General features: G+C 43.6%; 1 protein-coding gene across 2 annotated transcripts in view; it reads right to left on the minus strand.

Moving 5' to 3' along the window:
• The window catches only part of PSTPIP1 (proline-serine-threonine phosphatase interacting protein 1), a 47,375-nt gene that overhangs the window by 14,706 nt on the left and 18,751 nt on the right, over positions 1-13,918 (minus strand). For both annotated transcript variants that reach the window (XM_005500972.3, XM_005500973.3), the window contains exons 4-7: positions 4,473-4,507; positions 3,301-3,407; positions 1,368-1,430; positions 751-849 (exon numbers count right to left, since the gene is read on the minus strand). In XM_005500972.3, the coding sequence (XP_005501029.2) occupies positions 751-849; positions 1,368-1,430; positions 3,301-3,407; positions 4,473-4,507 (304 nt within the window). The remainder of the gene's footprint in view (positions 1-750; positions 850-1,367; positions 1,431-3,300; positions 3,408-4,472; positions 4,508-13,918) is intronic.

Consider the following 13,918-nt stretch of genomic DNA (forward strand, 5'->3'; position numbering starts at 1 on the left):
GTTTTGCTCATCAAAGATTAGTGAATGCTGGAAATAAATGTAAAGTTCTGATGCTGATTTTAGAGCCTCCATCTCCCTGCTCCTTGAGATGATTTTTGATCCTTTTTGCTTACACTGCACTGATTTTTATCGAGCCAAAGGGAGTTGGTTTATTTTGTTTCTCCATCTGTTCCGCTGTAAAATGTTCCCATTAAAAGTTAGTGAATTGTCAGCTACAAGTATCAAGACGATGCAATGAAGGACTGCCGTGCCTTAATTTCCAATGATTTATTTTTGAGTTTGTAAATTTACTTGAAATGAAACTAACCATAAGGAGAAAAATGTTGAGGAAAAATATGCATTTTAATGTAAGATACTATGCCTACTAAATGTAAGCGACCAAAAGGCAAACCTGACCTCATGCCATACTCCTGACTTGTTTCTTTTTTTATGAATAATTTTGGAAAGAAATCTCATTCAGTTTCCCTTCAGGATGCACAGAGCAATTAGATCATAGCCTGGGATAAATTAATTAGATAACTTAGTCCCTTTCTAGCCTTTTAAAAAAACCTTTTGCCTATTGCAGAACAATATCACTGTTACCAAAGGAGTTTGTGAAGGAAGACCTCATTGGGAAGGTGCTTTAGTTTTAAATCAGAAAGGAAAGCAGCCCCTGGCATCCCGTGGAATGGGTTGTTCTGTTGTATTCTCGTGTACCTTGAAAAGGAAAAAACCAGTTTTCTCTCTAAATAGCAATGTCATCTGAGGTACCTTTTCTGTTTGCTTTTGGTTGCCTGAAGCACTTGTCCGTTCAAAGAACTGCTCGGCTTCGTCCGCTTCCTTGCACTTCTGTTCATAGGTCTTCTTTGACTGTATTGAAATGTAATCAAATGTGAGGGTTTGGGTTAGGGAACAAGGCTGGGTTGTCTCTAGCGTGATATTCTAGGCATTTTCTGTTTTTTACGGGCTCGGGGACTACATCAGTGCCCAAAACCAGCTGCCTGCAGTTCCTGTGTCTGCAGGCATTCCAGTTGGACAGGTTTCCTCCTATTTACAAGATTCCCTCACTGTTTTTAAAAACATATTTACACAGACTGAAAAACTACATTTGCTCCTGTAAGTATCCTTGCATAGAAGGAATGAAATCCTGTTTGACCTGGGGCATTGTTCATCCCACATTGAGTATTTGTTTTGGAGACCCTACAGTGGGTGCAGCGGGGAAGATCAGCTGCTGCTTTGTAGCAGGAATCACATCTTCTTGCACTCACACACACTCTCACACATTCTTGGCCTTTCTTTAGATATAGGTGCATGTGATACAGATTTCACCCTCTCTCAAACTGGAGCTAGTTTGCATCAAGAAACCTGCACAAAACCTCCTCACTTACCTCCATAGTTTTCTTGTAATGGGACAACTTGCTCTTTTGCATGCGCTCCATTGCAGACTCGTACTGTAAAAAAACACACAGAAATAAGTATTTCCTGCTTCGGACTTCTTCCTTAGGAAAGCCATTATCAGGGCCTATCTATACACCATGTGCCTGTGGGGAAAATGACTTCGCTCTGCTTTTGTTTCTAAGGTTTCCAAGTGATACAGAGAGCATCAAAGTGCCAGGTAAAAAAAAATCCAAGATAATTCTGCTTCAGTGGTTTCTGTTAGTAGCAGAGATGATGTAGGTCTTCATTTTCTTCCTCCCTTTTATGTTTTTTTCTCAGGGAGATTACATAGTGTGACACCAGTCACAGTGCCCATCAGCTCTGCTGGTAGAGTTCCTTTGCTGATCCAAGAGCTTGATCCCACATCTGTGCAGACCAAACCACTGTCTTGCCCACATGAGAAAGGGTAGCTGTCCATTCTAAACACAAACAGTTCCTGTGTAGCTTATATTCCATTGCTTCTGGCAAATTTATGCTCGATGGGATTTGATTTCCATATCATTATCTGGTCAGCGCTGGAAGGACAGTGCTGAACTCTCTTTTGTGGCTTCAGTTGTGATATGCTCAGCCTTACGTGACAGTGAGATATGCTCCTACTTGGCAGTGTATGGGTTCTTCAGTGAGACTTTTGGTCCTTAAATCTTTATATTCTGCTTAAGTAAAATTCTCTGCAGGGCTGCCCAGAAGCTTGCTTCCCATTGCGCTAAACAGAACAGTCCCGAGAGCAGCTACAGCCCAACACAAATTACAGCATTTTGGGAAGTAACCAAAAACGCTGACACCATCTAGCATGTCTAATGTTGACTTCCCCCAGCTGCATCTTGAATGGAGAAAAAAACTTGCCTAAGGCTCTAAAGCAGTTTTTCCCTTTTTTCAGGCCCCTCTAGCTTTTTCCAGTTGAGTTATAGGCTTATTATTTTCAACAGGAAAAAGATCCTCTCTCTTTGCAAACCCTAGTGGCAAAGTGCTGGGGGGGATATACATGCTGATGAACCTGCTGCATGCTATTAGTCTTTATTTTATTTTATTGTTTGCTTCATCAGATCACTGTGGACCTCAAATCTCAGTAGCAGCACTGGTTTTGATCCACCCTCATATTCAGAGTTCGCTGCTATTCCAGATTTCCCGTGTGTCAGGGTTGTAGACATGAGATTTTTGTGGAATTGGATACTGGTCATATGCATTTTCGTCTGCTTAAAATTGGCAAGGAACTGGATATTTTATTTTACTCCTCCATCAATCAGTGCTTTCATTGTTAAGTGTCTGTACCATCTGTTTTCAACCCCAAGGAACCAGAGGAGTTGTAAGAGTGGCCACCCTTGTCTCTATTGAGAGCTACTTTATCAAGGGACTTGGAGCTTGATAAGATCACAGGGCATGAAATGGCCTTAAATATAGTCACATTTTTATAATAAAACATCAAGTAGATGCTACTATGTATTCCATATATTTGTAATTCAGCATATATTGGTGTTGAATTCAGCATAATATTAATTTGCTTTTATGTTTTTAAATGTTTGTGTTACCCCTTTATTTTAGTACATCTTGGATATCATGTGGGGTCACACCGAAGAAACCCAATTAGCAAGGGTATAAAAAAAGTAAGGATTAAGTTCTTATAGGAATAATAATAGCATCTGCAGTTACACTGGAGAGAGCAGAAGTGACTAAAGCCTCTGTCTCCTGGGTTCAGAGCACAACTCTATTTCCAGCTAGGATCAGAAAGAGATTATTTTCCATATTCTACTGCATTTCCACATGGAGTGAATAGGGCACACTGGGCATGTTTTAGCATCTTTTGCAGTACCCACAGCCTGTGGCTGCAGGCAGGTCATCAGCATGGTCCACTGACCCAATCTGTTGCAACATTTCTCTATTTCTCACCTTTTTTCGTTGTTCCTTCTGTCTTTCTCGGAACTCCTCTATTCCTTTCAGTTCATCCTTCAGCATTACTGCCAGCTGGATGTGAGAGTTTCCAACGCTTTCGATTTCTAAAGCAAATCAGAATTCATATGCAGTCAGTGGAAAGGGTTAAATATGAAGTCACATTTTTCAGGAGATGTTTCTGGAATATGGCTGCTGTATGACTTGTCATGAACCGGGCAGCCTTAAAAAAGGCCTCCCTGTGTTTCTGCATGTACTGACACTGCCGAGGGCTCACACAACCCGAATGGGGCTTATTGCAGGTCCTCTGGGTGCCTGCAAAATGCAAGGGGAAGACTCCTGACTGCAGAATTGGAGCACCCACTCAGAGGAGCCTTGGCAAGTGCAGGGCCAGCTGCATTTCTTGCTTCTGGGGCTGGAGGTGGAGAGGGGGGAAGGAGCTCGGACCTCCCTCCTCCCCCCGTGTCTGCTTTCCCCCCGCTGCACTGCTGGGTTGTCATTGCGCTTGGGAGCTGATTGCTGGTTGCATGCAGCCTTGCTCAGATGTCATCAGACAAGGTTGCAAGCTGAGAATTTCCAAGGGTCAGCAAAGACTGATTGAATTTCAGAGCACATGGCTGATGCTGTTTGGAATGGCTGGTAACTTCTCTACATTTGTTGGCTTTGGTGCCTCTGAAATGGAACCCCACATTTTCCAGAAATGTTGAGCTCTCCCACCCAGGCTCTAAAAATACCTTAATTCGCTAGCTGCTCTTCCAAAGGGTGTTTTTATCTAAACAGCAGGTGCCAGTAGCCGGGTACGCTGTCCTAGCGGCTGTGGTGGGGTTACATTTTCTGTGCGTGAAAGGTTTTCATTCAGCCTCGGGCACATTTAGAAAGCATGCTGTTTCATTGCCAGTGGTTTGCAAAAGAGGGAAAAGAGGTGATATTTTGTCTTGATCCAGGTAAAACTAAGTTGAAGAACGAGCCATTTTGTTTGCCGCCAGAGAGGGTATTTATTCCACTGCCTTGGAGGGCTCCCAGTGAGTGTCCCTTCCCTCTGCTCTGCACTCTGCAGACTGGGGATGGACAAGTTGGAAGTGGAGGGGGAAAGAGGATGAAAGACCCCAGAGGGGATGAACACATTGCGTGCCTCTCTTACCCAGGTCAGAAAAGAAGATGCAAATACTTACGTTGCTTGAGTCTCTCAAATGCCGCCTTCAGCGTGCTGTGTGGCAGAAACAAGTGCGCTTTATTAGTATAGGCTTCTAAGGGTGGGTTGTGAATCTAGAGAAATAACTTTCCCTCAGAATCTCAGAGATTCTCATAGAGATAAAACTCTTAATAGTCTTGTAATAAAAGCTGACCACGCTAACAAGCACAACAGCATCAATCTGTTACCATCAGGAAATGCAATAAAATGCTCCATGAAGCAAGGAATTGCAGTACTCATTATGCACACCCTCTTTTTTTAATCCCTCTGTAGTTGCGACTGTGAATGCTAACAGAGATTTCTCTATTCTCGCACCTTGCCAACGGATACAGGTCAACTGAGTGAAATAAAGACTGTCAAGGGGGATTGGAATTTAGAGCACTAGTCTGAGGGGTAGAGTGAAAGCAGCTCCACCCTCTATGCTGAATGCAGCACCAGCAAGTTTTTCCTCTTCAGTCACTCTTGAAGCAAAGCAGCTTTGCTGTGCGGCATCCCCTGCACGATGCTTTCTGAGCACCCCCGTGTGGCGCAGCTCACTCGCCTTTAAGAGACTCACAAACGGTGCAGGGGTGGTACAGAGGCTGTGAAACCCTGATGCTCCCAGGGGTTTTTGATATCCCAGAAGCACAGCATGAATAAACTGTGCTATGAGATCAGGCCAGGTGCTGGGCTGTGAAGTTCAGCATGGAGATGAGCAAAAAGAGATGTCAGGCTGCTCATCTGAACAGATCTATGTAAATAAGTGGTCCTGCAATGTGGAGTTGCAGAAAGGCACGAAAGGGTAATGATAGATCACCTGATGTCCTGGGTTTCAGCAAGCCAAAGTCCATCCTAAGAAAGCAACAGAGATACCAGTATAGAGGCAATGGGAGAGGAAAGAGCGTAGTCTGTAAGAAGCATTTTCCACTTAATTTGCTTTAGCTCCCAGTTCTCAAGCTGGCAGTGCATTTGTATATGCAGAAGCCAAGGCTGTGGTGTGATTTGGAGGTTTTTCAGATTCAGAAATCATCTATTCAAGAGCCAGAGCGTGGTGTTCCCTGAAGGAGCCAGTTCTGGGATCTCCGTGGAGCCCAGGCAGCAGCCCAGGAGAAAAACCTGTTAATGAAGACCCTAAAATCTCCCTGGCTGAAGCCTGACTACTGGGAGAGCCCAGAAGAGGATGCACATCACTTCCCAGCCATGTGCAGCTGCAGATGGGTAGGGAAATCCAGTTTCTCTTGGGCCATTTCAGGAGTCTGAAGAGACACATGAAGGATCCTGATTGCCCTGTGTTAATTTAGGCTGGACATCTGTTTCCTAATCCAAGCTTGCTCTCCCAGTAGCAAGGCTGCCTTGCCAGGCATAAGAAAAATGCGCAGGCCAGGGGAAGGGCCAGGCCTGTCCTCAGCAATAACTGCCTGGCAACCCGCTTCCAAATCTAAATTGGTAGAAATAGAAGGAAAATACTTTCAGCCAGAAGAGATGAGTACTGAGCAAACTGTTCAGTCCTTTCAGCTTTCAGCTAGATCTGTTGTGCTGAATCTCCTGAGATAAGTCACGGAAAACATGCTAGATTATTTTTCAGTTTTGTCCTAATAACACTTTGAAGTATTAATAATACTTTGAGGGTCCTATAATTTTGAAGGTTCATTTTGCAAAAAAAAATGTGTCTGGCCTGAAATTTTGATGGAAACGATATTTTCACAACACAAAGGAAACGAACAGCATTCTTTCCAGCTAAGTTAATTACAAGCGTGAAATTAGAAGACAAGTTGAATATCAGCAGCGGAGATATCTTTCTTCTCACCTAAAAGCTCTAATGGATCATTTTGAAAGATTAAGTCTATACAAGGAATAAAATTTGCTTTTTCAGAGTAGATTTTCCAATAGGACGTGGGGAATGTGCTAACAAATTCATGTCTGAAATAGGTAAATACTGGAGTGTAAAAAATAGAGGGCACTTGCAGCCTGCACATACTGTTTGCATGCTGTGTTGATCTGTTGTTCCCAGACATTTTTTCCTTTGGTGATTCAGGTTATACAAAGACTGGCAAAATTGTTATGATGAAAAATATCACTTTCTCAGTACATACCAAGGACAAAGGCAATTTACTGGGTTTTTTTGCTTGTTTCCAGGCATCTGAGCTACCAGTGTAATTCATGATCATATGTGAAGCTTTTCTTCTCTTTGCTGGCTCTCTGTAAGGGCGAGGGTATCTGCTGGTATAATAATGCATCCGGCTCCGAGCTGGAGAGCAGCTCATTTGCCCCCTGCCTGGTCTCTAATGGCCTTTTCAGAAAGCTCTGGCCTTTTGCTCCTCTGTGAAAGGTTTGTCCAGCCAGTTCCCTCGCAGCTGACTGGGGCAAGGCCACAGTCCATAAGTGAACTGGAATATACTTAAGACATTTCCTTCCTTCTTTTTGTAAGAATTTTCTAAAATCAGTGAATCAGATCTCATTCTTATGGGGCTTAAGGGAGCAGCAAATATGTCACTGTGCAAAGTTTTGTGTGGGAGAGAGTAAATAAATCAGATTTTGCCCCATGGATCCAGCCGCTATTCCTTTATGACTTCTGGGCTGTGGCAGCAGCGCTGTAGATTAGCACCTCGTTGCTGCGAGATGCTCTGATTATATCGGTGTGATATATCATTTCAGTGCTTTGGAGGGCTTAATGGAAGCAACATGTAGGAGACATACAAGTGGGTTTTAATTTTATCTGGGCTGGTTTGCATGTTGAGTACCTCTTACCTATTTGCTCTGGGGGGGTGTGACTTTCTAATAGCATTGATAAAGGCTTTATTCTGAAGCATCCAAATTGAGGACATCTCACTCTGATGGACACTTTAAAAGAGTGTTTTATCCGCTCAGTACATTATGCTGCTTAGCATTGTGGAAGTAATTATTTTTGTTTATTGTGTGGCCACATTAGAAAACCTGGGTTTGAAAATAGTTCAGGCAAAACTGAAAATTTGCCATTTGCGTTTGTTTGGTTTTTTGTTTTGTTTTAATTGCTCGCTGCGGACATTTCCATGTCAGTTCTGGAAGACTGTTCAGCCACTCCAGCTAAAGACGGAACACCAGCCTTCCCTTCGGGCATCCCTGCGTGGAGCCTCCTGCAGATGACTCACTGAAAACAGGGTTGGACACAAATTTGCTGTGCACGTTGGTTAAATGACTCCCCCTTGGACATTTAAAGATTGGATTTGTCAAAATTAATTTCTAGTGGAAACAGGATTGACTCTGAATCCAGAGTAACAGCGACCGGATAGAGCCAGTGCAACAGCCCCTTTGCTGCAACTTTTGGTGATTTTTGCCATCTAGTGGCTAAAATATTCTTACAGTTTTCTGGGATACCGGCCCTGGCTTCTGCCTTCATTTGCTGTAGTCTCCTGCTACGGCAGAATTGAGCTGCTTTTGTAAAACATGCACGTTTCAGTGTTTGTTTTTTCAAGTGGAGGAGGAGAAGGAGACTAGCAGAGCTTATAGAGGAACAGAGGAACCAAGGGGAGAGGCTCATTACAGTAAAGCTCACCCGTTGTTCAGCGTTCGTACTCCGTAGATTGCAAAATACTTTCCCAAGTGAATTTACTCAGTACACCAAAGCTGGAAAGGCAACCCTGTGTCTCTAGGGCACTGACCACTAGTCCCCGTGGCTCTCCCCTAACAGGGTTGTGGGAAACTGCAGCGGGTCTGTGGAATCCTTGACAGAAAATATGGGAGTAGAGATCAGCCTTGAAGATATTAAGATTTACCCTTGAGAAGGATGGGAGTAAAGGAGTATCCGGAGGTATGGAGTTGTACCCGTGAGAGAGGAGAGAGGTACCCGTGAGAGAGAAGGAGATAAAAGAATAACATGGATGATAGCAAAATTAACCAATAAGGTGTTAGTGCTGTAACTTGTAACCAATAGTGAAAAGATACATGAACTGGTAGAATTGTATAAAAATGCACTTGTAGCAATAAATGGCACTCTATTACTTCAGTCTTGAAGGAACTTGGTCCATGTCGTCTGTCCGTCTCAACCACGACACAGGGCATTTACAGAATGCATCATTTCAGAGCCTGGTTTGATTTTTCTCCCAGCAGAACCTGTCCCCTGCTTTCAAGGCACAAAATGCATCCTGTATTTGAGCGGAGTTTTGCACTCACCCATCGTCGTGGCACAGGTATGAGGAGTGGTGGAGAACTGCTGGATCTGACCATAAATCCATTTTACTCGTTGTGAAAAATTCTCTTACAGTTAGTGAACTCGCCCTAGCTGCTCTCTGTATTTGCCTTCTCTCTCTTCAGTGTTGGACCTTGTTTTTGCTAGAGAACTGGGTTGTTGCCAGCGAGCAGGCTGCGCTGGGCAGTCCTACATGACATAAGGATCACCAGGAAATGTGCTGTAGACAAGGCTCTGGTACCTTCTGCTTCACAGTTATCAAAAGCTGAATTTTATGGCACCAGAGATGTAATGGGCAGAGCTCTGTCAGCAGCAGTGCTGAAGTTACAGGTACACCCACTATGCACACTGTTGTACCAGTTTGGGTTTTTTGTGTTTGTTTTTTGGTTGTTTTGTTGGTTGTTTTTTTGGGGGACTTTTTGCAACTGTAGGCTTGATGGTTTGGGCCCTTTTACGACTTTGCCTTTAGAGGCTGGTTTAACTGAGTAATTCAGAGAATCCCTTTATATTTTGTACACAGGAAGGTAGAACAGGCTCTTCTAACCGGAAAACCACAGCTCTTTTTCTTTTCTACCTTTACTTGGTGAATAGAATTGTGAAACAACCCCACCTTCCTTTCTGGTAGGTTTCCATTTTAACATCAATATGATCTACAACATTCTGTTCTTACTGTAGTTTTTTTTACATATTCTTTCTGAAGTTGAGAGGAGTCTCTGCCAGATGAACTCCACAGACTGCTTTCCAGAAGTCCTGTTCACCCTCTGCCACCTGAAATCCTGATGACATGGTTATGAAACCAAACCAACACCAGTCTCCATGGTCAACAGCTGTCTATCCTCCTACCACACAGGGAAGACCCAATGTGGTTTTACCAACATCTCTTTCTGTGATGCCCAGTGGTGGTAGCAAAGTGTGGGGAAAACAAGTTCAGAAGCATCTGATCTAAAATAATTTGCAACTGGGACTCTGTCTGCATTGCAAAGAAAGAAAAATGGGGGAGATGTTGTGCTCTTTTAACAGGGTGGTAACTAAGTCACTACCAAGTCCTGGGCCGGGCACATAGAGTATTTCACATGAGAATCATGTCTAACGTTGCTTAGTGCGGATGCGATGAAGACATTGAAGAATTAATTTTGAAGGGATGTTTTCTACCTGTTCTCAGAGGAGCGATAAACAGAAAGGCAAAAACACTCAGTGTAGCTGGAAAGATCTCTGTACAGGTCCCAGCTGTGCTGTGGTGTCTAAAGCACCTGTGGCAGAGAACGGGTGTGAGCAGCACCCTTGCTCTGAGCAGGAGAGCTCCAGTTTCTGTCTGTCTACAGGTCAGTGATAGCAAGGCACTAGCTGGCACAAGCTCTTATTGGAGGCTGCACTGTGCAGATTAAATCCCTTGTGACTCCAAAATGACCTATGCCATTCAAATCAAAAGATTAAGCAATTAAAGTGTTTTAACCTTTAACATAAAACTAAATTTCTTCATGTTGTCTTGTAAAGAGAGCGGCCCTGCTCAAAAATGCCTATCCTCCTCACCAGAGAGCTCCCCGAGGTTGGGTTTCACAAGACCTGAGCAGAGACTTAGGTTTTTCAGAGTATGTGCCTGGGTCCATTTTCACAGAGTCCTGAAAGTTCAAAGTTCCAGTGTGTAAAACTCTGTGCGGGTTCAGAACATTTTTGATGGAAAATAACAAAGCATGGAAGGATGTGACCTTCCAAAATGACTTTTAGATTCAGTTCAAAAATGCCTGCTTTGTGTGAATAATACAGAGGATTCTGTATATTATGTGACAGATGCGCTATATTTATACACAGGAAGCAGCAATTGGCATTTCGTTACAGATGCCCTCACCTCACGCTCACTGAGATTTTCTATTTCAGGCATTGCAGAGAAGGGCAGAGCAGACATGGGCTTGAAGGAACTACCCTTTCCCGCGGTCTGAAGGAGATGGTAGTGGAAAAGGGGGAAGCAAAATGTAGGAAATCATATACATGAGAAGAGACAAGCAGAGCAAATGACAAAAATAGCTGTTGTCAGACTAGGCAGAATTTAACCAGTTACTGCATGTTTACGTCAGTTATTTTACAAAAGAACAGAGTTCCCAGTGGCTCTATTTCAGCTGAAGCTCAGGATGTATCTGCAAACTGGGCTCTGTAGTATGTTCTGTTTTCATGTTGTTCTGCTGAAGAGCTGCCCAAAGCTACTGCAAGGAAATTCCCAGTCACCTTGCAGCCCGAAAGGTGTTTTCTTGTAAAGGCAAGAGCGCTGCTGAGAATCACCTGTGGTGTGTTGAGACATCGTTACTACGTGTGCCAGTGGCAAACTCTTGCAAACTTGATCTTGGCTTGTAACTCAGCTAAAAATCCCCAGTTTCTGTGCATCCTCTCCCATGTGTGCAACGCAGAACGTGGAGAGTACAAAACTATACAGCAGTTTAAACTTCATAATATGTAGTTGCCTCCCCCCCACTGGATATTGGTATAAACTGGCATTTGCCAAGAATACATGGCTGTAGCTTTGTAATAATCTTTTTCATAATTTCTTCTATGATTAGAGGCTATGAAATTGTTATTCAGATATTAATTTTCATAATTTTAAAAAGTGGCATAACAAGGCTTTAAAATTAGTACAAGGGAGGAATGAAGGTTTTTGAAAGGCACTTTAGCCCTGACTCACGATAGGTGAGCGCCAGGGCTGCACCTCCGAGGAGCAGTGGCCGCTAAAATGCTTTGGGGTTTCAAATAAGAAAAAGCCACAACAAAGCTCCACTGGGGGCTGTTACATATAAAGCTGCTGCTGTTGTGGCAGCCCTTGAACCACCAATTGCTTAAGGCTAGAAGATTGTTTAGGCAAAAATATTCTGATCTATGCCCTGTTGTCTACTTTTCCCTTGGGATCTAGTGCTGGGGACAGAAAAATAGGCTGAAGGGATTTTGTTTGGAGCCTGTGTGACCCTTCTTGCAGTCTTGCACTTAACTCAAGTGTGTGCATCCTTCTGTACATTGGAATGAAGTTACCCAGGCATATAGCAGCTGCTGAGTTAGAGCTGTGTCATGGGTTGGAAAGAGGATGTCTCCCATCCCAATAGGCAGTAGTTTCTGGCAGCTGCAGGGCAAGCAGCCAGAACACCTACATTTGCTTGAATCAGGCTGGACTATTGAATGACTGCGTGCTTTGACTGTTAAGGAGCACTTACAGGAAACTTTTATTTCTTGAGCTGAAAGCTGGAGTGTTTGTTTGCTCTGCCCATGGTAACCAGCTCCAGCATCTTTTAGAAAACCTGTCTTTAGTTTTGTTTTATTTTTAATAAAAGAAAAGGTTCTTGCAGCATGTTTCCCTCATTTGCAGCATGTCTGCCTCTCTGGTTTTAGTTTTGTCAGAAATTTTTCTAGAGCTGCAGGCTGGCCATGGCCATTTCTGATACTGTTTTAAAAAAGAACAGCAAAGACCTCCCTGAAGTCATTGTGCTTCCAGTAGCAGAGTAACAATGCTAAAAAGTTGTCCCCTGCTGCCTCTCACGCCAAAGTGATTTCTCACATTTCTGCTAAGGAGTCTGTAGGTAGAGACACAACATTGTCCTCTTTTCCCAGGTCACAATATTATATTACTGCAGGTAGTGAAGTGTCCTGGTACAGTCTTGGCATGTAGTTGTCTTTGCCAAGCAGTGCTGGGCTGTGACGATGCTGAGGGGCCAGGCACTGGAGCAAACACATAGGATGGAAACCTGATGGCTGCTGACACCTAGATTTTTCTCCAAGGAATGGAGAGTGGTCCTAGAGCTGCTGGTATATCTCAGCAAGCCTTCCCTACTAGCTTTCCTTTGAGTCAGCAGCATATTTTCATCTCTGTCTTTCAGTAAATAAAAATGGGCAGTTGAATCTATTTATACATTTAGCTGAGTTCTGCAATTTACTCTGGCTGAAGCAAAAGTTTCAGAAGAAAAAGGAAGAGCCTGAAAAAAAGTTGAAATTGTTGTTTTCTTTGATTCAAAACTAAAAACATTTAAAATATGAGGGAGGCTTGGGAGAGACCTGTTTTCTACAGTGACGGCCACTACCTGGTGCAATGTGCCATAGACTTCTCCAGGCTTCTCCATATTTACTTGTATTTACTCATTGTGCTTATTCTCTCCGTCTGTGTAACTCCTTAAACAACCGGAGGATGCTGAATGACAGAAAGTGAAGTGTCCTCCCTCGGCTTCCAAACAGATATGGTGAGACATTTGCTCTGATAAAAATAGCAGCTCAGAGCTGGTCACTACCCAGACCAGGCGTGGGTTTGTGGAAACATAGTGAATGAGCTCTGCGGCATGCTTTGTTGGTGTATTCAGCATTCTCTTTATGCCAAGCTGTAAAATCGCTGGATCAAAGGGGAGCTGGGCCTGAGTCCAAACTTCCCCCAACCTCAGGGGAACTTGGATCCATGTCCCAACTCTGGGACTTGGCTCTGCCTCTATATCAAGCTCTTATAATCTCTTAGGGAAAGCCAGACCCGTGAATTATCCACTAAGTCACAGAAGGGCAGCCAAAGCTGTCTTGTTTCTGCACACATTCGCTCTGCCTGCCCTGCATTGGCAGTGAAGAAATTTAGGTGCAGCCTTTCCTTAATCCTGGAATTCTGATCTTAGCCTTGGGTTTCAAAAGAAGCCATCTATTCTTAATCTGCTATTTGAATTTCAAAATAACTTTTCTCCTCCTTCCTTTCCTCCAATTAGGTCTGTGAATTGAGACACCAGGAAGGTATAAGCCACCTCCAGCAGCTGTACCTTACTGCACTGCTCAGAGGCAAGGGAGAGATGGAGCGATAGGGGAGGAGAGGTTTGCACGTTCCCTGGAGTGAGCCTCCATGCTCTCCGTGCTACCAGGCACTTGGGCTAATGCCACGATTTCCCCATCAGCCTGGATGTGCCACGGCCGAATCAATAGCAAGTGCTACGGGTGACTCGCATGCCATGGGGGTGCGAAGGTTTGAGGTCAAGTTTCCCAGTAAAATATGAACAGGAAACCATGCTCACGCTGGGAGTGATAAATCGACGTGAAAAGGAGACTGCAGTTGAGAAATGAGATAGAGGATGGATGAGGGTAGCAGGCCCCAGGGATCAATAGAGCTGTTTTGTGTTTAGATGGAGGTTTTCTCTTTTAGACTTGTCTTCTGTGACCCCAAATCTTCATCCTCTTCCACCTTATTACTGTATTATTACTTGTTACAGTAATGACAAAATGTCTCATTATTGCTGGTGCCATCAATAATAGCAGCAGTTTATCTGCAGTGTTTATTAAGTTAAATT

Source organism: Columba livia, chromosome 11 (genome assembly GCF_036013475.1).
Source record: "Columba livia isolate bColLiv1 breed racing homer chromosome 11, bColLiv1.pat.W.v2, whole genome shotgun sequence".
In the NCBI taxonomy this organism is placed as follows: Eukaryota; Metazoa; Chordata; class Aves; order Columbiformes; family Columbidae; genus Columba; species Columba livia.